Source organism: Sphaerodactylus townsendi, linkage group LG04 (assembly GCF_021028975.2).
Source record: "Sphaerodactylus townsendi isolate TG3544 linkage group LG04, MPM_Stown_v2.3, whole genome shotgun sequence".
In the NCBI taxonomy this organism is placed as follows: domain Eukaryota; kingdom Metazoa; phylum Chordata; class Lepidosauria; order Squamata; family Sphaerodactylidae; genus Sphaerodactylus; species Sphaerodactylus townsendi.
This window is the reverse complement of record NC_059428.1, coordinates 157,347,269-157,372,845: the sequence shown is the minus strand read 5'-3', so window position 1 is coordinate 157,372,845 and position 25,577 is coordinate 157,347,269. Positions and strand designations below refer to the sequence as shown.

General features: G+C 47.3%; 1 protein-coding gene across 6 annotated transcripts; it reads right to left on the bottom strand.

Annotated features, from left to right (window-relative positions):
• Positions 1-1,218: 1,218 nt before the first annotated feature.
• Positions 1,219-24,452, bottom strand: LOC125431141. Of its 6 annotated transcripts, none has more exons than XM_048493812.1 (5): positions 18,570-19,793; positions 14,238-14,338; positions 7,528-7,687; positions 3,241-3,427; positions 1,219-1,457 (listed from the first exon to the last, which is right to left on the bottom strand). In XM_048493812.1, exons 2-5 carry the CDS (start codon positions 14,249-14,251, stop codon positions 1,237-1,239), a joined length of 582 nt encoding a protein of 193 aa, XP_048349769.1. In that variant the 5' UTR covers positions 14,252-14,338; positions 18,570-19,793; the 3' UTR covers positions 1,219-1,236. The 6 variants fall into 6 exon arrangements, 3 of the variants coding, with proteins under 3 accessions (XP_048349769.1, XP_048349767.1, XP_048349768.1); XM_048493810.1 differs by having other exon boundaries at positions 18,928-19,793; XM_048493811.1 differs by having other exon boundaries at positions 1,219-1,452; positions 18,928-19,793.
• Between the last annotated feature and the right edge of the window lie 1,125 nt (positions 24,453-25,577).

Genomic DNA, 25,577 nt, shown 5'->3' with positions numbered 1-25,577 from the left:
TTACACAGTCAAGGAGGAAGAACAATTCATGCCATAACAATTGTGATTTTTGCAGGAGAGATACTAAATGAACTGAAGAACAGCCCAGCTGGATCAGGCCAGTCGCCCATCTAGGTAGCATCCTGTTCTAGCGTTACCAACTCTGGATTAGGAAATATCTGGGGATCTGGGAGGTGGAGAAGAATGAGGGTGGAGTTTAGGTGGGGACTTCAGTGGGGTATAAAGCCATAGAGCGCATCTTCCAAAGCAGCCATTTTCTCTAGGGCAGGGGTCTGCAACCTGTGGCTCTCCAGATGTTCATGGACTACAATTCCCATCGGCCTGCCTGCCATGGCCAATTGGCCATGCTGGCGAGAGGATGACAGGTAATTGCTCAATCCCATGAACATCTGAAGAAACCACAGGACCCCTGAACCTACTCTAGAGACTAACCTCTGTCACCTGGTGGGCCGCTGCAATTCCATAAGACCACCTTTAAGCTGGCAACCCTAAACCTGTTCCCTATAGCAGCCAAGCAAACATCCCAGTTATTGAATACATTTCTCAGTGAATGTTCCACCCAGGACTGTGGGAACGTCCAGACATAATTGTGGTTGAGGTTTGTTGTTTTTTTAGCTATATGCTGATACCAAGAAGTCACGTTGAAAGTACATCTGTTCTGCATCATCTGGAAAAAAAACCTCGTAAGAATCTGTGTAGTGATGCCATTTTAAAGAGAAAGATAAGGTCTAATTTCCTGCTATAACAAACTATCCAACCTAACTAAGAAAGCAGAGAAAACACTGTCCATTGGACACTCTGGCCTCTTCACCCCAATCCGGACATCAGCCACATTCTAGAGAACCCCACGAACCTACTACCCCTAACATGGCAACGCTTTAGGTGATCAAATTACACTTGCAAGATTTTCGTGACAGAACACAAGAATGTAAGCATTAAGAAACCAATGGCTAAAAATGAAACAAAAAGCAAAGTAAAGGAATTCCCTATCCTCCATTAGCTCAATATCTATTTTAATATGTACTGGAATACGTAATGGAAATACAAAGGGAAGAAACTATGAAGAACACAGCTGTGGCCTGCAAAACCAACAAAAAACCAGGACAACCAGAGGAAATAGCTTCCGATTTTGAAATCTTTTGCACGCTTACAACTAAATCAGGCATACCGGAAAACAATATCAATAGAAGAACGATAATATCACATCGGGGTGTGTTGTATTTTTTAAAAAAGAGTTTAATGTAAAAAAAAAGAAAGAAACCATTTTTGTTTAGAATTCCAAAGCTGATAAGCCCAGCATTTTACTTTCAAGCTTAAATCGCTTGACGTGCATTTTAAGAAGGCCAACGATGAAGCCGTTACCCGAGCAACTTCGCATGAAGCTGCGGCGTCAACCCTCAGCGAGGGCTTTCTCGTCGTGACAGCGTTCAGCAGCAAATAGCAAACTCCTAGCTGCCCTAAACAAAGCAAAACAGAGAGGGAGAAATTTGTATTGGTGGGGAAGGAAAACCTCTGTGTCGCGAAGCCGTATAACATTGAAAAACACTGTTAGTTTGCATAGAATAATATAATCTACTCTGAACGGCGATGGCCTTCCAGGAATTCCGGGAGCAAAAGTTTCCCTTGGCTTGGTTAGAGGAGATGCTTTTCACTGGAGATATCAGCAACCAGAGTACATAGGCCAGAGTCAACAGTTTTGCGTACAGGGCTCCCAAGACTGGGGTCAGCTTCTTGCTTATGGCAGCCACCTAGGCTTGTCAAGGCAAGAGAAGCACAGAGGGGATTTGTCATTGCCTGCCTCTGCATAGCAACCCAGGCCTTTGGTAGTCTCCCATTCAAGGACCAACCAGGGCCAACCCAGCTCAGCTTCTGAAATCTAGACGGGCCCATCTAGCCTATGCCCCCTGAAATCAACGCATTTCAGTTAAGTCCACACTGAGAGTACGGTGTAGTGGTTAAGAGCAGGTGCACTCTAACCTGGAGAACCGGGTTTGATTCCCCACTCTGCCACTTGAGCTGTGGAGGCTTATCTGGTGAACCAGATTAGCTTGTGCACTCCGACACACGCCAGCTGGGTAACCTTGGGCTAGTCACAGTTCTTCGGAGCTCTCTCAGCCCCACCCACCTCACAGGGTATTCCTTGTTGGGGGGGGGGGACGGGGAAAGGGAAAGGAGTTTGTCAGACCCTTTGAGTCTCCTGCAGGAGACTTTGAGCCCCTAGGACGCTTGCAGTGGTAGGAGGTTAAGGAAGCTCAGCATTATCTAATCTGGAGGAACCGGGTTTGATTCCCAGCTCTGCCGCCTGAGCTGTGGAGGCTTATCTGGGGAATTCACATTAGCCAGTACACTCCCACACACGCCAGCTGGGTGACCTTGGGCTAGTCACAGCTTCTTGGAGCTCTCTCAGCCCCACCTACCTCACAGGGTGTTTGTTGTGAGGGGGGAAGGGCAAGGAGATTGTAAGCCCCTTTGAGTCTCCTGCAGGAGAGAAAGGGGGGATATAAATCCAATTCTTCTCCTTAATTTTATTCTTAATGCACTTCAGTAACTCAGCATAGAAGATCTTAAGTACACTAAGGAGCTCAAGTATATGCTCCTTACAGCAGGGATTCAATAAACATGTAATAATGACTAGTATGCAATTATAATTATAGTAGCTAATGTGTAACTTCATAAAGAAATTATAATTAAACTACTTTACACACAAAAAGTGTCTTATACAGTTCAATTACATTTCAAGACCTCTGAAAAAGGAAGGAAGTTGGTCCTTACTTACTGAATCAACCCCTATTTTGTTTAGAAATTTAGAGGTCCGCCTTGAGTCTCCCAAACAACTCAAGGCTCCAAGGGAAGCATCATTTTTCTCTCTCTATCGCTACATAACGATGGCACAGATTTTAAGCGCAGAACTCTCCTGAAAGGGGCTTGGATAGCACAGAACTCTCCTAGCTTTAAAAAGGGCTTGGACAGATTTATGGAGAAGTCAATCTATGGCTACCAATCTTGATCCTTCTTAATCACAGGGACGCAAATGCCTTAGCAGACCAGGTGCTTTCGGGGGCAACAGCTTAGCAACCAGGAGAGCCATTCCAGCACCACATCCTGCCTGTAGCTGTGAGCTCCCAAAGGCATCCGGTGGGCCACTGCGAGTAGCAGAGTGCTGGACTAGATGGACTCTGGTCTGATCCAGCAAGCTCTTTCTGATGCTCTTAAAGAAGAAAAAGCAGCCTGTGATTTTACCATAAACAATAGCAAGGTGTAGCGGAGTGGCTCCGTCACATTGTGGGTTGGGGACGTTCACATTAATTCCGGGATAATGCAAAAGCAATGAGACAAGGTGCATTTTTCCAGTGTTGACTGCGGCATGAAGCGGCGTGTTCCCATTTTCTGCTGCCTGGTTTGACCATCCAGAATTGCGGAGAGAAGTCCACAAAGAAAGAAAAGCAGCCATCAGTGAGAATATCATACACACAGAGACACAATTTTATTTTACCGTACAACAGCAGTGCCCTGCGTGCTATCCTAACAATTTAAAAAAAAATTCTACAGGAATGCTCAGTGGACAGAGCTCATACATAGCATACATCATGACCTAGGAATGGATCCTAGCATCTCAAGATTTTAGCTTTAAAAGGGGCTTGGACAGATTTATGGAGGAGAGGTCAATCTATGGCTACCAATCCTGATCCTCCTTGATCTGAGATGGCAAATGCCTTAGCAGACCAGGTGCTCAGGAGCAGCAGCAGCAGCAGGCCATTGCTTTCACATCCTGCCTGTGAGCTCCCAAAGGCACCTGGTGGGCCACTGCAAGTAGCAGAGTGCTGGACTAGATGGACTCTGCTCTGATCCAGCAGGCTCTTTCTTGTGTTCTTAAGGCTTTCACCTCCTGCCTGTGAGCTCCCAAAGGCACCTGGTGGGCCACAGAGAGTAGCAGGGTGCTGGACTAGATGGACTCTGGTCTGATCCAGAAGGCTCTTTCTTATGTTCTTAAGGCCATTGCTTTCACATCCTGCCTGTGAGCTCCCAGAGGCATCTGGTGGGCCACTGCGAGTAGCAGAGTGCTGGACTAGATGGACTCTGGTCTGATCCAGCAGGCTGTTTCTTATGTTCTTAAGATGACGACTCACAGTGAACAAGATCAGAAAAGGTCTCCTAGGATCCCAGAGAACCATTAGAGTACATTTTCAATATATATAAAAACTGTGTCCTGTTTGCTCTGTACCAAGTTCACATCTCCATAACTCACGCCACCTGAAGAAAACGTCAGGGTTTCCCTGGCCACGCTGCCAGGTTTGACAGGGAGGGAGCAGAGACTCAAAAGTGCCCTTGGACCACCAAGCTGAAATTAGCCTGCTTCTGCTAAAACTCCGAGAGAAATTGAAGAGCGGGTCCTCAGGAACATAGCCCTCTTCACAACGACGAAGCTCTCTGCAAAGTTCCCGTTAATGTTTCCTAAACTAGATATGCACACACCCTTAAGGTATGTTTAAGATCTATTTCACATATTGTATTTTTAGGTGTACGCCAAAAATCCAAAGTCTGGAATGAGATAGCCAGGGGTAGGGAACCTGCGGCTCTCCAGATGTTCAGGAACTACAATTCCCATCAGCCCCTACCAGCATGGCCAATTGGCCATGCTGGTAGAAAGCTGATATGGATGACCCTGAACATCAGGCAACACCGATTCCCCAAATCACATCATGTTTGCAAAGACAGAATGTACAGAGGGGCGGGGGGGGAACAAAAGAAAGACCTGTGTTAGTCAGCACCTTCCAGTGATGCAACTTTGGACGGCATCCATCACGCAGCTACGCTGGAGTTGCTAAATTCTCATTCCCCTCCTCACCTTTCCCACCCATCTGGGAAAACGGGCTCAGGTGCCAAAATGGTGGAGCAACCCTATAATCACCGCCCTCCTTGGAACAGAGGTGGAAGATCCTCAGAGCAAGACATGCTTGAGGAAGAGGCCAAGAAGAGACTATAGCACTTTATTTGCCCCTCAGGGACTGGAAGCACCTGGCTGCAGCTCGTTGCAGGGAGATGGCAAGATGGTGGCTCGCTCAAGGAGGCAGGGGATGGACTTCTGCTTTGCAAATTCCTTCCCCTCCCCCCCCTCCAAAAATCCACCTCCACACAGACAATAAAACAGCAAAGCAGTTCTTAACCCTCCCTCTCTTTGCTCGTTGAGTTCATTTCCCATTTGCAGGGAGTTTCTTCTTTAAAAAAAAAAAAAACTTAGGGAAGCATTGCAAAACGCAAGCTCTGCCCCTCCCCACCACAACGGTCTGAAGTGGCGTGGCCCAACTCATCACCTGCCTGTGTGAAATGGGATCAAATGATACTTCAGTGAATGGTGGAAAAAGTGACCTCTGAGCAGCCAGTATAGCCTGGCTTAACCTGAGCTCTGTAGTTAAGCGGGGTTGGCAATGATGAGTACAAGGGTGGGAGGACGCCAAGAAAGACTTGGGGTTGCTTTGGAGCAATGGCACACACACACACATAAGAACATAAGAACTAGCCTGCTGGATCAGACCAGAGTCCATCTAGTCATAAGCATAAGCATTTTATTGTCATTGTTACTTGCAGGAATTTTGTAGCATTCCTCGATGCACACAATTTCAGACTCCTACATCACCCCCACTTTCCCCTTCCTTCCCCCATCCCTACACAGCCCCAAATACACATCAATATGAAGCAGCGGAGTTTAGCATAGCCACAGCTCTAGAGTAGAAGCTGTCTCTAAGCCTCTTTGTCCTAGTTCTGAGGGCCCTGTATCGTCTGCCAGATGGTAACAGTTTAAAAAGAGAGTGTGCTGGATGAGACGGATCCCTCAGAATATTTTGGGCTTTATTTGGAAGCTTTAGGAATTATAGATTTCTATTTCCAAAAGGAGGAAGAGACAGCCCGATAATCCCTTTGTGCAATGGTAATCCTGCTTTGGAGTGCCTTCCTATTCGCCACTGTGCAACTGGAGTACCATACACAGATGCAGTAGGTTAGGACACTCTCTATAGCACAGCGGTAAAAGGACACCAGAAGTTTTCCATCTAGTTGTTGTTTCCTTAAAAGTCCAGCATTCTGCTACTCCTTAAAAGTCTGCTATTCTGCAATTCCTTAAAAGTCCAGCATTCTGCTACTCGCAGTGGCCCACCAGGTGCCTTTGGGAGCTCACGTGCAGGATGTGAAAGCAATGGCCTTCTGCTGCTACTGCTCCTGAGCACCTGGTCTGCTAAGGCATTTGCAATCTCAGATCAAGGAGGATCAAGATTGGGAGCCATAGATCGACTTCTCCTCCATAAATCTGTCCAAGCCCCTTTTAAAGAAGCTATCCAGGGTTGGTGGCTGTCCTACCACCTCCTGTGGCACCCATATTCAAGCCACCAATCACCACGTTGTGAAGAAGTGTTTCCTTTTAAATTAGTCCTAATCCTTCCCCAGCATTTTCAATGGATGCCCCTGGTTCTAGTATTGTGAGAAGAGAAAAATTTCTCTCTGTCCCACATTCTACCCCATGCATAATTTTATAGACTTCAATTATATCCCCCCTCAGACGTCTCCTCTCCAAACTAAAGAGTCCCAAACACTGCAGCCTCTCCTCATAAGGAAGGTGCACCAATCCTTCAATCATCCTCGTTGCCCTTCTCTGCACTTTTTCTATCTCTTCGATATCCTTTTTGAGATGTGGCGACCAGAACTGAACACAGTACTCCAAGTGTAGTGCTTTCCGTGTGTGCTGAGATGTGGCGACCAGAACTGAACACCACACTTTCTCCCTCCCTCCCTCCCTCTCCCTCCCTCTCCTCCTCCTTCCCCCTCTCTCTCTCTCCCTCCCTCTCTCCCTCTCCTCCTCCCTCTCTCCCTCTCTTCTTCCTTCCTTCCCTCGCTCCCTCTCTCTCTCTCTCTCCCTCTTCCCCTCCCTTCCTCCCCCTCTCCCTCCCTCCCTGGCTCTTCCCTTGCCTGGAAGGCCCCAGGACTGGGGTCGCCATGAGTTGCTGCACCTCAACAGCATGAGACAGAAGACTGGAATTTGCCCTTGGGGCTAAACAGTGGTGGTGAACCTCTGGCACTCCAGATGTTATGGACTACAATTCCCATCAGCCCCTGCCAGCATGGCCAATTGACCATGCTGGCAGGGGCTGATGCTCGATCCATAACATCTGGGATATGAGTCCCAGAAGGATACGCTAACGCTCTAGCCCACTTCTTCCACTGCTTGAGGTGAAGCTGGCACCAGTTCTATTGCAACAAAAAATACGTCTGGAAGCACAGACGAAAGCAAGCTGGTACACAGTGCAGATAAGAAAGTTGACCAGAGTTGAACACTGTCATCCGCCATTTTAAGCTTTGCCCCTCTGCCCAAAAGAACTGGAGAGGAGGTGTGGATTACTCCCACCGTTGTTTGGAAGCAGAAGGACCGGGTCTACAGAAACTGCCTCCATCCGTTGAATAGTTTTGCATTTCCTCAAATCAGAAGAAACCTTTGAGAAATCGAAAGACTGCACGCAATGAATCTTTGGTGCAACTGACCATTTCAAGGAAATAATCCAGAACCTTAGATTGATCGTACACCGCTGCTAAAAATAGCAGATTTCGATTCTTTTCATCGACGACTCCAAGATCGAGCTGCTGGTTTCTTACAAGATAATCCAAGACATCTGTGTATCCCAACTGAACGCTCTGTAGAGCTCTGAAAAGGGGGGGGGGGGGGGGGGGAAGCAAATATATGTTGAATTAAAGTCGCTCCAACACAAAGGCTAGACTACTGATTATTTACGTTTGCCAGCCAGACAAGCAGTGGTTATTTCTCCAAACAATAGCCAGTACCCAAAGAATTGTGCAATTAATGCCAACCATGTAGAAATGCTCCCAACGTGCTTGGTAAAGAACACAGTCCCTTCCTCCCAGCCTCCTCTCCTGGCAAGGGTATTCTAGCTTCAGTTTGTGACTCAGCCGTCCAAAGTCCCAGATACAGCTGGCCGGGAAATAACTGAGCGACCTTGATGTGGGTCAGCAGACCCGGGTGCGGTCAGCGCAGCCCAGAAAATCTCTTAGAATGGCTATTATGTTCCACAGTGAAAAGGGTGGGGGTATATGAAGAATATATGTAGCAGCCCCAACGGCTCACACTAGCTTGATCTCATCAGAATTTGGAAGCTAAGCAGGGTTTGTACTTGGATGGGAGACCACCAATAGGAAGGCTATACAGAGGCAGCCAATAGCAAACCGCTTCTGTTAATCTTTTGCCTTAAAAACCCAATGAGGTAGAGTTTCATGAGATCATCATGAGCTGGTGACAACTTAGTGGCATACTTTACCTTACATATAAATAATATATAGAAATAAAGCTAAATTAAAAAGTGAAACACACAACAGGGCGCACACAAGTTTCTGGGATATACCCAAGCACTTCTCTCAGGCCAGAGTGAAGAAAGTTCTCCCCTAGGGCAGGGGTCTGCAACCTGCGGCTCTCCAGATGTTCATGGACTACAAATCCCATCAGCCATGCTGGCCGGGGCTGATTTGACCTAGTGCCAAAAATACCCCTTCACTCCATTGATCTGAAGCCACCCGTTTCCCACTAGCTTTCGGCTATTTACGTATGTACATTTTCAAAACTATTTTAATTAACAAGTTTGTAACAGTTATATACAAAGGGGGGAAAAGGTCCATCATAGATCCCCAAGAAGACAAGAAATGAAGGGTTACCAAAACAGTCATATTTGATAGAATCAGCCAATCCCAGTTTACAGCTTTAATCTGAGGTATGGGATGTTTTCAGGGGCAGGCTAGGAACAAGTGGTCAATGGCAACAGGAACTAGATACATGCGTGGCCTTCAGGGACATATTCCAAATCTAGCAGGGCTTGGATTCATTCATTTCAAAAACTTCCACTGCAGAAAGCCTGCACCAAGGTGGCTTCTACAAGTGAAATTAACAGGAACTAAGGAAACCAGGATATCTATGTTACCAGAGGAACTATTTGTTGAATGTGATACCCGACATGTTTCCCCAACCTTTATCCAATCGTAGTCACCCGATGGGTTGGTTAAATTAGTCCTTTTATCATGGAGCAAAAGAAATGCTTTTAAATAAGTATTTAAAAGCACCTACAGGCATTTGACTTACCCTGTTTCCCCGAAAATAAGATCTACCCTGAAAAGAAACCTTAGCATGATTTTTTGGGTTTTATGGAGGATGCTTGAAATATAAGCCCTACTCCAAAAATAAGTTCTAGTTACACATTCCCTAACACAGCTGATCTGATAATGTGGGGGATGCAAAATCATGGGGGGAAAAATAAGACATCCCCTGAAAAATAAGACATCCCCTGAAAATAAGCCCCAATAGTGCATCGGAAGCCGCTGTTGACAGAGCCTTGGCTGCTGTTAGACCAACTACCTGTCCTCTGGATCCGTGCCCCTCTTGGCTTATTAAAACGTGCCGAGAGGAGTTACGACCCCACCTGTTGAATATTATCAATAGCTCCCTTGAGCAAGGAGTCTTTCCTGGTGGGTTGAAGGAGGCAGTGGTCCGCCCACTCTTAAAAAGACCGTCATTAGATCCTAGTGATCCGGCCAATTACCGCCCAGTTGAATCTTTGCGTTTCTGGGAGGTAATTGAGGAAGTAGTGTTGGAGCAGCTTCAAAGAGTTTTCTGGAGGACACATGGCCTTGATCCCTTCCAGTCAAGCTTCGTGCTGGGCATGGGGCCAGAGACTGTTCGTCGCCGTCACAGAACGCTCCGTATGCAACAGCCAGGGCAGATGCGCTGCTGGTACTATTGGATCTTACGCTGGCGTTTGATGTGGTCGATCACGATCTTTTGACCCACCGCCTGGCCCTTCCGGGGTCGCGGGACACTGTCCTTCAATGGATTGCCCTCGTTTCTCCGGGACGAGGTCAGCAAGTGTGGTCGCGGGGACAAGGCCTCGAGGTGCCGGCTTTATTGCGGTGTACCTCAGGGGCGCTGCTGTCCCGCTGTTATTCTAACATCTATCTGACCCCTGGCACAGCTGGTCCAGAGTTTTGGGCTGGGCTGTCACCCGTATGCTGATGACACCCAGCTCATTCTGTCGATGGAGGGAACCCGTCACCTGCCTTCTAGCTCTGCAGCACTGTTTGGGCGGTTGCTGGTTGGTTGAAGCAGAGCAGGCTAAAGCTGAATCAACAAGGCGGAGATCCTTTAGCTGGAGCCGAGGGGCCCAGGGGACTTTCAGCCGCCCGGTGTAGGAGGGGTCTCATTGGCACCCCAACCCCCCTCAGTTACGCGGCCGCCAGGGGTCACCTGGATTCTCTCTTTCAATGGGAGACCCAGGTGGCCCGCCACAACCAGGGTTGCGTTTTCCATCTTTGCCAGGCCAGTGACTGGCCCCTTCCTCTCTCCCAGCCGGACCACCTGGCCACAGTGGTCCATGCAACAGTCACCTCCAGATTAGACTATTGCAACTCTCACTCTCATCGCGGGCCTCCCCTTGCGGCTGATCCGGAAATTAAAATTGGTCCAGCATGCGGCGGCACGTCTGCTCACGGGCGGTGCCTTTAGAGATCACATCATGCCCGTGTTGCGTCGCCTGCACTGGCTCCCAGTTGAATTCTGGATCGTCTTCAAGGTATTGGTTTTAACCTTTAAGGCCTTGCGCGGCTTGGGACCTACGAGACCGTCTGGCCCCATATGTCCCATGCCGGTCTCTGCGTTAAGCAGAGGCCAATGTGCTGGTGATCCCCGCCTCTATGATGCGGCTGGCCTCCACCAGGGCCAGGGCTTTCACGGCCCTGGCCCCTGCCTGGTGGAATACTCTCCCTCCAGCTGTCCGGGCCCTGCGGGACCTCAATGAGTTCCGCAGGGCCTGTAAGACTGAGCTTTTCCACCGGGCCTTTGGGGAGACCAGCCGCTGATGCGGGTGCCCGAAACAAACATGCTGAGAAACACTCTAGACCCACTGTCCCTCTCTTAAGAGGAGGTTTTAATAGTCGGATGCCATCTATTTTAAAACTTAAATAAGGTTTAATATTGAATGCTGCATTTTAAGTCTTAATTATTTTTATCTTGTTTTACTGTTTGTTGTTAATGTTGGACACCGCCCTGAGCCCTCCGGGGGAGGGCGGTATAAAAATGCAATAATAAATAAATAAATAAAATAAAAAAATCTTTTGGAGCAAAAATTAACATAAGACCCTGTCTTATTTTCAGGGAAACACAGGTAGTATCTCCAGCAACAGAAATGAATGCAGGATTTCCCCCCTACATTGCATGTTTTCTTTAATACCACCCCCATGCTTTTAGCAAAGAACAGCATCATTTTCACCTCCTTCTTCCAATTGATGGAACCTACAAAGCCAATTTAATCCGTCAACCTACTTTAGAACAGTGGTATTTATAGTTCTGCTTGACAACAGGTAGAATTGAAACTGCCAAAACCGACGGGTTGGCACATTCGTTTTAAGTGGAGCTATTGATGAAAAGGTAGTTTCAGAATCAATTATGGCTTCACTATTACAGACCAGGCTTGCAAATAGTCATTTTCCTCATCTCCTGGGGTGAATATGAATGGCTTCCTGGCGACCAAGCAAGAAAGCTTTTCTGTGTTAAAAGAGACTTCATTCTCTTTCTTTTTCCATATACCCAATCTATGCCAAACTACGACTACATGAAAGTGCTGGTAGATGACCCAAAAAAGTTGCAGACTAGTTGTTTTTATGAACCTCTCTGCTTGTGGACATCTTTCCAAGGCTGTTACATACAATGAGATTGAAGAGTTCGAAGTGTGGCTCATTACCAAGGGGGATGGTAATGCCGAGGCAGGGAACGTGCTTTTCACACAACACATTCCAGGTTCCAAAGTACAAGGATCTGAGCAAACAGGGGTTGAGAAACACCACCCTCTTCTTGAAAATAGAGAGCCATTGTCTGTTGGCATAGACAGATCGTCTGGATTCGGCACAAGGCAACTTCATACGCACGGCCAAAAAAAAAGGGCCGCCCTTTTCACACCAAACATGTGTGCAGCCCCGAACCATGTGCTGACTATTTCCCTACGCATGGAAATCTTACACGTGCACAACAGAGAATGCCGATATGCACATGGAACAATCCTCATCATCGACAAAAGGAGACAGCTTCGCCTTCTCTAGGGGTTTGGATTCTTCCCATTAACCTGGCACTGTTTTCTCTCCGCATTTTCTTCCAGAGAAGCAACAGCTTCTTGCACCCGGTGGGATGCACGGTGCAAATTCATGTGAGAATGGAACCACCGCAGGTGACAACGATGCCTGGATACACACAGTGCACTTGGCGGTGCTGTCTCGAGGCAGCTTTCACAGATGACCATTCAGCAGCTAATCCTTCGAGAGGGAAAAAAAGTTATCCAGAACATCCTAAATTACATCGAAACAAGTAGCCGGATGCAAGAATGCCCAGCCATATTAACCTGGTAGAAATGGTGGGAAATGGAGTCAAGTTACAGCAGACTTACGGTGACTCTCAGGAGTTTTTTAAGGAAAGAGATACTGAGAGGTGGTTTGCCATTGCCTGCCTCTGTGTGGGCTGAGAGAGTGCTGAGAGAACTGTGACTGGCCCAAGGTCACCTGGCAGGCTTCACGTGGAGGAGTGGGGAATCAAACCGGGTTCTTCAGGTTAGAGTCTGCTGCTCTTAACCACTGCGCCAAGCTGACTCTTATAAAAAAAATGGGGTTAACATTCCTCATTTGTCAGAGTAAAGGCATCAACACCGTCGTGCAAGTGACCACAAGCTGGCCTTCAGTCTTACCAACCTGGTTTTTATCCCACTTTGGCAACTACAGAAAGGTTAGCAAGCAACCCAAGATTATTCTAGTCTTTTGCAAGATAGGTCCAACAGAAACTTTTTAATGCAGCTAAGAAACAAGGAAAAAAAACCAAGTTGCTCAAGGTTTACAACAAACTTTTATTTCTCCTTTGAAACACAATTTCGTACCAGCATCCAGCAGCATTTCGTACTCAAGTGTTAAACCGTCACAACAAGTGTTTTGCCTTCATTTGGACACACAACACCGACTGTTATTACAACGGTGAGAAAATGTTTTGTTGCTTAATTCAGCATGTTGACAGACAGTCTTCCAATCCTGAAAAGGCGTACTAAAGAGAAAAAAAATCCCAGCACTGGGATACAAACAGTTGACTGCTCACTCCCTCCTGTGGCTGAAGGAGGTAATCCCAGCAGCAGTCTCGACAAATCCATACCGTTGTACAAAACGTAAACAAAACTTTTCTTCTTCGGTTTTAAAAAAGTTGAGATGAGTTGCAGGAAATTCGGTAGCTCCCCAGACACCAGACATGAACTCCCTTTTCTTTTTAAATGGGACCATGTTTGGGATTTACCTGGCTGAGCGCGAGCATGACCTCCACAGAGGAACCTCACAGTGTTCAACAGCAGCACTAACATTACCACAACAGTTATATTAAAGATAGAGCAACAGTGGCTGCAGCAAACGAGAACTCTACATGCCCTTATGTCCACATAGATGGAGGAATGGATAGGAATATGGAGGGTTCTCACAGCCTACTACTTTTCGCAGTAACTCCACAGTGGTGGGTGGAAACAGCATTACAGAATCTTCCCGCAAACAGGTTCAGTGTTCTTTCACAGAGAACCTCTTAAAATGTTAAGTGTTTAAAAGATAGCAGGTCCCTCTGGACATGGATACTGAAAACAAGTATCACTGAAGTCAACAAAGCGATGCCTGAGGAATGTTACCTTACGATGCTACAGGATACTGAGATAATCCCGTGCCCTTTCTACCTTGCGCTGAAAATATTTAAGCTCTGCAAGTCTTCGCTATGATTCCAAGAGGGCAACTGACCCAATATAAAGCCTCATGTGATTTAAACGGAAAAAACCTACAGACCAACTAAACCATAAGAAGAGCATCATCGCTATTATTCTGTGGGTTTTGGCATTACATATACAAATTACTAGAGGCACATATTCAAGGTTATATAAAAGCTCTGGCAGACATTAAAGTTGATGGTCATTGTCCACTAAGAACGTCACTCTTGCACATGTTTTGGTGACATTCACACAGCTTGGGAAATCGTTTTCTTCAGGGTTTTTTTTTTAAGTTGGTGTTTGTTACAGGAACTGTTTACAATAAAAGCACTGCAGTCTTTGAATCAGTTCTAATTAAACACAATATGCAGCAAAATACAGACAACTGAAGGCTATTTTTCTCTCTCTCTCTCAAGATGTAAGTTCTCTTACCTTTCTTTAACCATGCCATAGGATTGCCTTTTAGCGCTGGAAACAGAACTCTTGGCAGGTTGCTCGGAAGAAATCTGGGTATTGACCAATGCCTTATAGAACTGGATTTTAAAAGCATGACATTGTTTAGTCAGTCTTACAACTTTGAATTCTTGTCAATATTTTTTTTTAAAAAACTACCCTTCAGACCTTCTAGAACACCAGAAGTCATGAAAAAAGCACCCCAACATCTATGTATTAGATATCAATCCAGCCAAGCGCTCCAAAATTACTTACTACAATATAATACAACGTCAAGGATGCATATGGAAATTAAACAATCCCCACAAATATTCCAAATTTCCCCCCCACCAGCAGAACTGGCTTGAATGCTCCTTTGTGAGGGACTATTTTATGAATCTCAGTGGCAAACTGTAAAGGAGATTTAGCGATAACAGTCATTTCCCCCCAAGTACCTTGATTCTACAGTGGCTCACCCTTTCCTTCAGATTTTTAAGCCCTATTTCTAGAATGGAAGCCACTCAACGGAGAGTGGTCGATACTCTGGTGAACACAGGCAATTTTATTTTGAACAAGTATATCAAGTATATTTTATTTTGAACAAGCATATTACCCACTTCCAAAAGACAACGAAGAGCACCATATATGCAAGATTACTCTGATCGTTAAATAGTTCCAACAGTGCAAGAAAACGTCGTTAAGGAGTAGATTTGCCGTGAATATAAAGTGCAGAAATACAAGAGATGTTTACAGTCCAGCCCACAACTCAGTGAAGATGAAATGGCTCAGTCTTCTCCAGTACACATTCTGAAATCAGCTTCGCTGGACTACGAATGACTTCCGAACCATCTGATTTAGCACAGGGGCGCTAGTTCTTAAGAAATCAGGATGAGATTTCAACCCTGCGGGCACTTACCCCAAACATCCCATTTAACGCATCAGGAGGTCCTTCAGAGCAAATACACGGGGGCTCAGGCTGCACCATAATTAAATTCATCTTAAAAGAGTTGTGGCTCACACTGTAATTTTGCTAAATCAACTCTCCATACAATTCCTGCTGGAATGTTCCAGTTCCCTTCCAGGTTTTTAATAATCAAGTAAAAGGCAAAAAAAGAGAATGAAAAACACTCCGTTTATACGGACAGGCAGGCGCATTCAAATTCATTCAGACACATTTAGAAGCTGTAGAAAATTACATGCTCTTTGGCCAGCGTACAAAGAGCTATTTTGGAATGACTTTTTTATTTCCTCCCTGAAAGAAAGAAAAAATCCCTACTGACACACACAACTCCCCCCCGCCCTTTGAAAAGCAAACCCCCCAAATGCCACATTTTTAAAAGGTCCTTTAGTTCATGACCAGGGGAATATGTAGCAGGGGGTTGAATCTGTGGTTCCAAAAACTCAAGCCCCTTTGGACAAAGGAACTGAGCCACACAGTTTTTTGTATGCTGGCTACGGTCAATAATCCCTTAGCACTTAATCGTTAAGGCAGTTCAAGCTACTATGTTTACAGCAACACACTGGTGACCATTGAGAGCCACCTCTGCCTTTTTAAACAATATACAATTTATACACCTTAAGACCAAGGTGCATGCAGCTACCCCTGAAAAAATGAGTTAGATGCAAGGATCTCTTATGGAAAAGACTCATTTCTAAACCTAGAGATTTGGAACGAACCTTTGTAGCTCCGCCCTGTTTTAAGCAGAAACTAAGAGCGGGGTATGACTCGGCCTCCCTTACATGTTTTGGGCCATGCGAAATTGTTCTTCAGCAATACCTCCATCTCTGATTGTTGTGAGACTTTTAAGTAAGCCACAGTTCCTCCCAAAACCACGTGTAAACACCTTCACAGATACAGCATCCAATGCAACAGACCTGGAAAAATAATCTTCCCAGGAAAGAGTCTGGCGTTCCACAGCCAATCAGAATGAGCTAGTGAATCGTGGGTCTCAGATAAGACCGTTCTTTATATCTCCTCACACAAGGTATAAGAAATGGAAGGGTGGAAAGGATGATTACTGTGAAGTCATATTCATCTTTTTTTTCCCTCCATTGCTAAAGAAAGTAGAAGTAGTCAGGGATAGTCTAGTAAAATATGCCAAGTTTAGCAAGGGAGCTAGAAAAATTTGGCAGCCAAGCACTTGACTCTCAAGGCATGCTTGTGTCTGAGTGGGTCTCATGCATGTCAAGTAAAGCACACAAACATACATTAGAGTCCTACATCACTTCCACTGAAATAGCACTGCTGAGTAGCAACTGGAGATATGTCCCTTAAGAACATAAGAACGAGCCTGCTGGATCAGACCAGAGTCCATCTAGTCCAGTGATGGCGAACCTTTTTGAGACCGAGTGCCCAAATTGCAACCCAAACCCCACTTATTCATCACAAAGTGCCAACCCGGCAATTTAACCTGAATGCTGAGGTTTTAGTTTAGAAAAAAACGTTTGGCTCCTCCTTTTTCCGCCCCACCCGCTCAAGCAGGGGCTGGCCTGCCCTAGCCTCCAGCAAGTCCCACGTGCACCGCTCTGTGCCCCCCCACCCTCCAGTCAGCAGCCACCCAGAGCACAGGCACCAGGCCCGCCAACCGAATCCTCCCTGCTCACCACGGTGCGCACACGTTGTACTCAGTGACCCAGGTCAGTCTAGATGTGTGTGTGGGTGGGTGTGTGATTTTCCGCCCCCCACATGATGAACTCTGTGTGCACGTGCCCATAGAGAGGGCTCCGAGTGCCACCTCCAGCACCCGTGCCATAGGTTCACCATCACTGATCTAGTCCAATACTCTGCTACTCGCAGTGGCCCACCAGGTGCCTTTGGGAGCTCACAGGCAGGAGGTGAAAGCAAGGGCCTTCTGCTGCTGCTGCTGCTCCCAAGCACCTGGTCTGCTAATCCCTGTTTGCCCACACCTCCGGAAAAAGCTATGAGAAAGTTTCTACACCTGTGAAATGCTATGGGCGAGCTCTTTCAAGAGACACCCATGAGTGCCCATTAGGAATCAGAAATCCATTTTAAATAAAAAAGCTCCGCCAACGTTAGCACAGCGGGGAACCTTCCAACATTTTGCAGAGGGCAGATAATTTTGAACACAGACACCAGACAACACTAGCCACCAGTCCAGGTCGGCTTTGCACATCGTGATTTAAGGAGCACTTCTGAAATGCTTTGCGTGCATGCCTAAAAATGCAACACACGTTCACTGCAAAGACATGCTTACACTCATGTGGATTGCGACTGCAATTGCTTCCTGGTTTTTAAAGGTTCCCCTTGCACAGCTATGCAGCATGGGAGGTGAGTTTTTTTTAAAGATACACCTCCATGTGAAGGCACAACAGTAGCCTGCATTGCTTCTGCAGGTTCCGTTCGCTGCCTGCACGGAGGCATGCAAACAAGACAGCAGGAGAGCGGGTAATTTTATCCTGCCTGCAACCTGCTCTCCCGGTGCTGTGCGGAAGGGGCCTAAGACTTGAATGGGAACAAATATGTGCTGGCAAGAGACTAACTCTGCAACCAACATCTATACGAGAGCAGCTGTCTGATTAAAGAGAATGTACAAAAAGCAAAGAGATTTCAATCAAATGTGCACGGCTGTGATATAATTAAAAGGAGATCCGAAGGAATGAAACACAGACGATATGGCTGAGGCATACATGACTCATAGCCAGTGCCGCTTAGAAGCGGCATTCCCTCTTTCCAACCTGGTTTTCACCACCTAAAGTTTAAGCAGTTGCACTGAAAATAAAACTTTTTTTCCAAAAATAAAACAAACAAAAAAACTTTGCTACCTCATAGTTCAGGGGGCTCGTGTGTAATTAACCTAACCATCTCTTCTACTGAAAACATTTAAGAAAAAGAAGAAGAGTTGGATTTATACTCCCCTTTCTCTCCTGTAAGGAGACTCAAGGTGGCCTACAAGCTCCTTTCCCTTCCTCTCCCCACAATTGACACCTTGAGAGAGTTCTGAGTGAACTGTGACTAGCCCAAGGTCACCCAGCTGGCTTGTGTTGGAGTGTACAGGCTAATCTGAGTTCCCCAGATAAGCCTCCACAGATCAAGTGGCAGAGTGAGGAATCAAACCCAGTTCCTCCAGCTTAGAGTACACCTACTCTTAACCACTACACCACTGCTGCTCCATAACCTCAAAATACTAGAATTTCTTAACTTAGGTAGAATCGCACAAAAATTCCTCTCTCCAATGGGCGATGCCAAAGGCTGAACCGATGTGTCCATGAGCCCCCCCCCCCCCAGCTTCTCGCTGGGTTTCTGCACCTCCGTTGCTCCTTGCAGAGAGCGTGAGGAGGGAATTACAGCTAAGAACCAAATCCGCTACCTACTGTGCACTGTACAAATGTGAGACAGATGAGCAGGTGAACATGGGCCGGCTCAGGATTCTACACCTGCATTCCTGCATCATGGGCTACCAGAATTAGTTTCTCCTCAAGATTCTCCACACATGAGAAGGGGCGAGAAGAAGAGCATCCACCTCAAAGAACAGGACAGATCTGTGCACCTCAGCTGAACACAGGTGACAAGTGACACCTGAACGCAGTCTAAACAGCATTTGGTTGCCCCAGCCAGTATGCTAAAATACCTACTGAAATTTCCTTTCATGGTACCTGCTGTGCCTTAACGTACTTTACAGGGACTATCCAAACAACGAGCGGAAGCGTGTCAGAACTATTGTGGCTTTACCTTCACTACTGCATGCCAGAGATTTGCAAGAACAAATGCTCGAATAGCTAGCAACCACTGAGCTATCTGAGGGTTCTTGGACGGGTACTGTATACTCGAAAGCATTTTCTTATAGCCAGGCATTTGATCTGAAGACATGAAGTTTAAGTAGTCAAGGAAAACATATGAACTCTGGCCGCTGACCAGTCCCGACGGATATTCGCTCAGCACTGCCGCCAGGATGACATTAAAATCGAGAGGCTGGGCCTCCCTGGAGTCCGATCCCTGGAGGAGCGCGAGACGGAGTTTGTCCTCAATAATCCCCATCTCCAGTTCCAACAACTGCAGCTTCTGATGATGCTGGAGCTCAGACAGCCAGAAGTGTGCAAACTGAACAAAAGTATCCCCGGAGCAGCTCCACGCACCCAAGTCACTCATAAAACCGTGCGCTTTCCTCTGCCAGCCAGCTGCCGCGCTGCTATCAAAGTGGCTAAAAATCTTCTCAAACACATCCTTCTCCGGAGAGAAGAGCAAGCCCAGAAATTGCTTGGCGTGCCCGGCTCTGCTGCCCGAATCACTCAAACAAGGTGCCATTTTGTTCCCAATGTGAGGCAGTGGCACGGCTTTAAAAACAGTACAGTTCCTGATCTTCAGAGAAAACAACTCCTGTTGTATGTTACCGTTTCCCTCCTGGGCACTGTTCACTAAGGAATGGATCCTCGGAAGATGAAGAATCTCGTTTTGCTGACTCGTGGAATTTCTGTGTCCTTGTGCAGGTCCCAAGTCATCTTCCTTCTCCAAATTCATGCAAGAGATCTGCAAGCCGTGCCTCTCCTGTAAACTCTGCATCGTACAAAACTGCAGGGCACGTTGGGATGCCTTCGAGCAGCAGCATAAGTCACGAATTAGTGGATCTCAATATGAACCTAAGACAAAAACACAAAACGAGACAGTGAGGACACCCGCAGTCACTACAGCAGTCAACTAGGGGAAAACACTTTGCAGTGACTCATCGGTTCTCATGCCCATTTCATTGAATAAACAAGCATTTCCAAAGGGAACTTCAAGGCATCTTAACAAATTGGCTTGCTGTAAGAAAAGGGCATTTTCATCCCCTAGCAACACAGCAGCGTGCTGAAAAATAGTCCACCCTAATTAATCGCAGACAACCTCTGGTGATTAATCTACCCACTTAGCAGAGACAGCAGCCCTAATTATCAACTCTACAGTTATTACTTAAAATATTTGAAAACTCCACTCTTATAGTGCTTGATCTTCACAGCTCAGAAGAATGGGACACTTATTCCAAACACACGAAGAGCCAGGCTGGCTTTACGCTCCTCCTGGCAACACCTTTCTATTGTGCTTTGTTGTCCCCACTTTAGAAATAGTGAGTGCAAAAGTTTCAGACCCTTGAAAGGTTTGTTTTCATAGCATGCATGCTCCCATTCCGGTGAACGTCAACATCTGTCCTTTTACAAACCAACTGGAGAAGCCCACCTTTCTGCTCTTATTGGGGGGGATGTAAAGCGTCAGTCATCAGCCAGCAAATCAGACGCCAGAATACTTATTACATAAACAATACCGTACTCCAACCAATAGGACGCCAGTGTGAGAATTATGAAGTCATCATCAGAATGTATCCTGATGACGCATTATTTTCTTTCCGAGTGCACCTTGGAGCAATCTCAGGGTTTGGATCAGTGGTGGGATCCAAAAATTTTAGTAACAGGTTCCCATGGTGGTGGGATTCAAACAGTGGCATAGGGCCAATGGGGCTGGGCGGGGCATGACAGGGGCGTGGCCGGGCATTCCGGGGGCGGGGCATTCCTGGGTGGGGCTGTGGCAAGGACGCAGCCGCTGCGCCGGTCCTTGGGCGGGAAATGAATGCACGCAGGCGCAGGCTGCCACGCACGCCGGTGCACCTCCTGCTAGACTGCTTCAAGTTCTGAGCGCTACTGCTGAGAGGAGGGGCAAAAATCATGTGGCAAAATCACCAATTAGTAACCCCCTCTCGGCACACACAAATAATTAGTAACCTACTCTCAGGAACCTGTGAGAACCTGCTGGATCCCACCTCTGGTTTGGATTCTGCAGAGGTGAGAGCGTGGTGTAACACCTGAAGCCATCTTTTCCACAGAGCATGAGAGTCACAGAGTCACGCAAAGGAACTGGGTGGTAGAATGGAATGTTTCATTTTAGCATTGAATGCTCCTTCACATTAAAAGCCCCATGCAAACAGACAAGTTGCCCAGCAAGGAAGAAGAGTTCTGCCGACCTCTTGTTCCTTGTTGTGTTGATTTCCTATTGATGGGAGTTTTTTCCAATTGTGAAATTCTCTACAATCCTCCACCTACAAGCTGAAGTGGTGTATCCATTTCCACCACCAAGTTCCTGCCAGCTCATTCACCTGCATGTATAAATCAGGCCTTAGATTCCTTGACACCAAGCAGAAAAAAAAAAAACCTTTAAAGGTCAACAGGAGTTCTGATGTCTGAAATAATCACCATGGTTCAAGTAAACAAACAAGTCAAGATAGATAGCTACAGAGCCATGAGCTTGCATTCACACGTCTGTCCATCAGCACCCAGGCAGCTAGTTAAAAACATCCAGGTTGAAAGCCAGCCATTATTATCTGAGTAAAAGATCCACACTGAGGCCCCTTCCGCACACGCAAAATAATGCGTTTTCAAACCACTTTCACAACTGTTTGCAAGTGGATTTTGCCATTCCGCACAGCTTCAAAGAGCATTGAAAGCAGTTTGAAAGTGCATTATTCTGCAAGTGTGGAATGAGCCTGACTTTCCAGAAGCCACTGGAAGCAGCCCCTAAGAACTCAACAAAAACACCCTTTAAGACAAGACATATAACCACTGAAGTTATTCAATTTAAGACAAACTAAAACAGAAGAAACAAAAACAATCATGGGTGCTTTTAAAAAGCAAGCAGCTAAACCAGGAATATTAAAGCTGTCAGACTGGGTGATCAAATTGAACAGGAGTCTAAAAGCCAGTAATGCAGGTGGCTGGCAATGCTTCAGGTATTTCGCCATTCCTGAACCATTAGACTATGGCTTGTGCTTTCCTGGAAATCAGGGAAGGAGAGAACACAGTGTTTATTCTGAGCCATCAGTCCCCATCTGCAGTGTAGTCTAAGATTGCCCAGACCCAGGCACACTACCTCTTCTCTGATGTGCATGACACAAGCAGGTCACCTGGTTCAGCCCAGACTTAGCAGCAAAGTGGTCACTGTCAAATATCCCACACTGAAGTGATATAGCCATGGCAGACCACCGCACTCAAACAGTACAGCCCAGGCAGGCCACCTACACTCTGAAGTGGGTCAGCCCAGACCAGTGATTCCCAAAGTGGGCGCCACCGCCCCCTGGTGCGATCCAGGGGGGCGGTGATGGCCACAGGTAGAAACATTAATACATATATCTTTCTGTTTAATTGCTATTAAAAAAATTTAAAAATTAATTTCCAGGGGGCGCTAAGTAATATTTTTTCTGGAAAGGGAGCGGTAGGCCAAATAAGTTTGGGAACCACTGGCCCAGACAAACCTCCCTCCACAACCTGAAGTGGTATAGCCCACACACTGGCAAACATATTGCACTCTGAAGACATACAGCCCAGACACAGGCAGACTACATGCACTATGAAGTGGTACAGCCCAAACCTGGGCACACCACCTGAACTCTAAAGTGGCACAGCCCAGACACAGGCGGACTACATACACTATAAAGTGGTACAGCCCAAACCAGGACAGACCACCTGAACTCTATAAAAAGTGGCACAGTCCAGACACAGGCAGACTACATGCACTATGAAGTGGCACAGCCCAGACACAGGCAGACTACATGCACTATGAAGTGGTACAGCCCAAACCAGGGCAGACCACCTGAACTCTAAAGTGGCACAGCCCAGACACAGGCAGACCACCTGCACTATGAAGTGGCACAGCCCAAACCTGGGCAGACCACCTGAACTCTAAAGTGGCACAGCCCAGACACAGGCGGACTACATGCACTATAAAGTGGTACAGCCCAAACCTGGGCAGACCACCTGAACTCTAAAGTGGCACAGCCCAGACACAGGCAGACTACATGCACTATAAAGTGGTACAGCCCAAACCAGGACTGACCACCTGAACTCTATAAAAAGTGGCACAGTCCAGACACAGGCAGACTACATGCACTATGAAGTGGTACAGCCCAAACCAGGGCAGACCACCTGAACTCTAAAGTGGCACAGCCCAGACACAGGCAGACCACCTGCACTATGAAGTGGTACAGCCCAAACCTGGGCAGACCACCTGAACTCTAAAGTGGCACAGCCCAGACACAGGCAGACTACATGCACTATAAAGTGGTACAGCCCAAACCAGGACTGACCACCTGAACTCTATAAAAAGTGGCACAGTCCAGACACAGGCAGACTACATGCACTATGAAGTGGGTATTGCAGCCCAAAACTTCAGGGCAGACCACCTGAACTCTAAAGTGGCACAGCCCAGACACAGGCAGACCACCTGCACTATGAAGTGGTACAGCCCAAACCTGGGCAGACCACCTGAACTCTAAAGTGGCACAGGCCAGACACAGGCGGACTACATGCACTATAAAGTGGTACAGCCCAAACCAGGGCGGACCACCTGAACTCTATAAAAAGTGGCACAGTCCAGACACAGGCAGACTACATGCACTATGAAGTGGCACAGCCCAAACCAGGACAGACCACCTGAACTCTATAAAAAGTGGCACAGTCCAGACACAGGCAGACTACATGCACTATGAAGTGGCACAGCCCAAACCAGGACAGACCACCTGAACTCTATAAAAAGTGGCACAGTCCAGACACAGGCAGACTACATGCACTATGAAGTGGCACAGCCCAGACACAGGCGGACACATGCACTATGAAGTGGCACAGCCCAAACCAGGACAGACCACCTGCACTCTAAGGTGGCACAGCCCAGACACAGGCAGACTACATGCACTCTAAAGTGGCACAGCCCAGACACAGGAAGACCACATGCACTATGAAGTGGCACAGTCCAAACCAGGGCAGACCACCTGCACTATGAAGTGGCACAGCCCAGACACAGGAAGACCACCTGCACTATAAAGTGGTACAGCCCAAACCAGGGCAGATCATCTGAACTCTAAAGTGGCACAGCCCAGACACAGGCAGACCTCATGCACTATGAAGTGGCACAGCCCAAACCCGGGCGTGCCACTTGAGGGAAAGGCACCCCCCGCCCGGTCACCTGCAGCCTGACGTTGAGCATCATGGAGGCGACAATGTACAAATAAGGGAAATTGATGCGGAGTTTCCAGGCCAAGTCGAAGAAGATGAGGAGGGTGCGAGTCAGGCCCTTGCAGAAGACGCCGTAAGAGCGGGCGGCCGCCGACTGGGAAAGCCTAGCAGCCAGGTCGGACAGCGGCGACGCCGCCATAAACACCCCTGCCCAGAAAGGCCTCAGAAACACCGCCCCCCTCAAAGCCCCGGATGTCACCCAAGGAGGCCAGACCTTCCCCCGCCGGGTTTACATCCGGGCAATCGGGCGTCACGGCAGCGTCGTGACGTTCCAGCCCTTCTGACCATAGAGACTCGAGAAGAGGCTAGAGCGCCGTTCGCGACCCCACGCAGGGTTTTTCATCATAGACATGCTAAGGGACAGCGCCCCCTCCCCCAAGAGAACAAGGACCGCAACCTCCACTTCCGGTTACAAAGCGACTAGTACCCTTTGGGACTTGCATGAAGGAACCCCGCTGTTTGATTTGCATTGGGGAACTGGATGGAAGAGGGGGCTTAAATCCCCTTTTAGTCGACTGGCGATCGCGGCCATTGTTAGGCTAGACAGGCCAGTGGTCTGACTTGGTAGGAGGCGGAATCAGGCGTTTGCATCAAATAAGAAACTGGCACGGTTCGCTCCTTGGAGAAAAGTGCTATAAAAAGCAAGGGTGTCAGTCCTCTGCCTTTTATACTGTCTCTCCCGGCGTCAAATTTTCCAGAATTGCACCAGGGTGATGCTTCCAGCGGTCCACGCCCACACCCCGTCATCCTATTGTCCCTTTGCCAGCGAACGCATCATCAGGTCCCGTCCACAGGGCTTCAAACGAACTAGGTTTTGAAACAGACTTCCCCTTCTCCTTCAAGAAGAGCAAAACCCGCATTTCAGAAACACACAAGGAAATCCAAAGTAGCAGATAAGAAGAGGAGTTTGGTGTACTGCCGAAGACTGACACGGTGTGTGAAACAGGCTTCTCTCTGTGTTACACCTCTGAAGGTGCCAGCCACAGATGCAGGCGAAACGTTAGGAACAAGACCATGGCCATACAGCCTGTAAAACCCCCCACAACCAGAGGAGTTTGGATTTATAGCCCGCCTTTCTCTCCTGTAAAGAGACTCAAAGGGGCGTACAAAGTCCTTTATCTTCCCACCACAGATACCTTGAGGACTGACACTGTGACTAGCCCAAGGTCCCCCAGCAGGAACGTAGGAGAGCGGAAACACATCTGGTTCACTGGATAGGAGTCAGCCACTCATGTGGAGGAGTGGGGACTCGAACCTGGTACTCCAGATTGGAGCCTGCTGCTTCTCTTAGCCACTACGCCACGCTGGCTCTTAATAAAGCAATATTAAGGTTTCCTGTCACAATAACAGCCC

Excerpts from the sequence above, each read along its gene's own strand:
- LOC125431141 (XM_048493810.1), bottom strand. The coding sequence starts at position 19,755 with ATGCAGAGTTTACAGGAGAGGCACGGCTTGCAGATCTCTTGCATGAAT. Across the intron at positions 14,339-18,927 it reads TCTGGCATGCAGTAGTGAAG|TTCTATAAGGCATTGGTCAA; the intron begins GTAAAGCCACAA and ends TTTAAAATCCAG. Across the intron at positions 3,428-7,527 it reads TGGATTATTTCCTTGAAATG|ACTTCTCTCCGCAATTCTGG; the intron begins GTCAGTTGCACC and ends CTTTCTTTGTGG.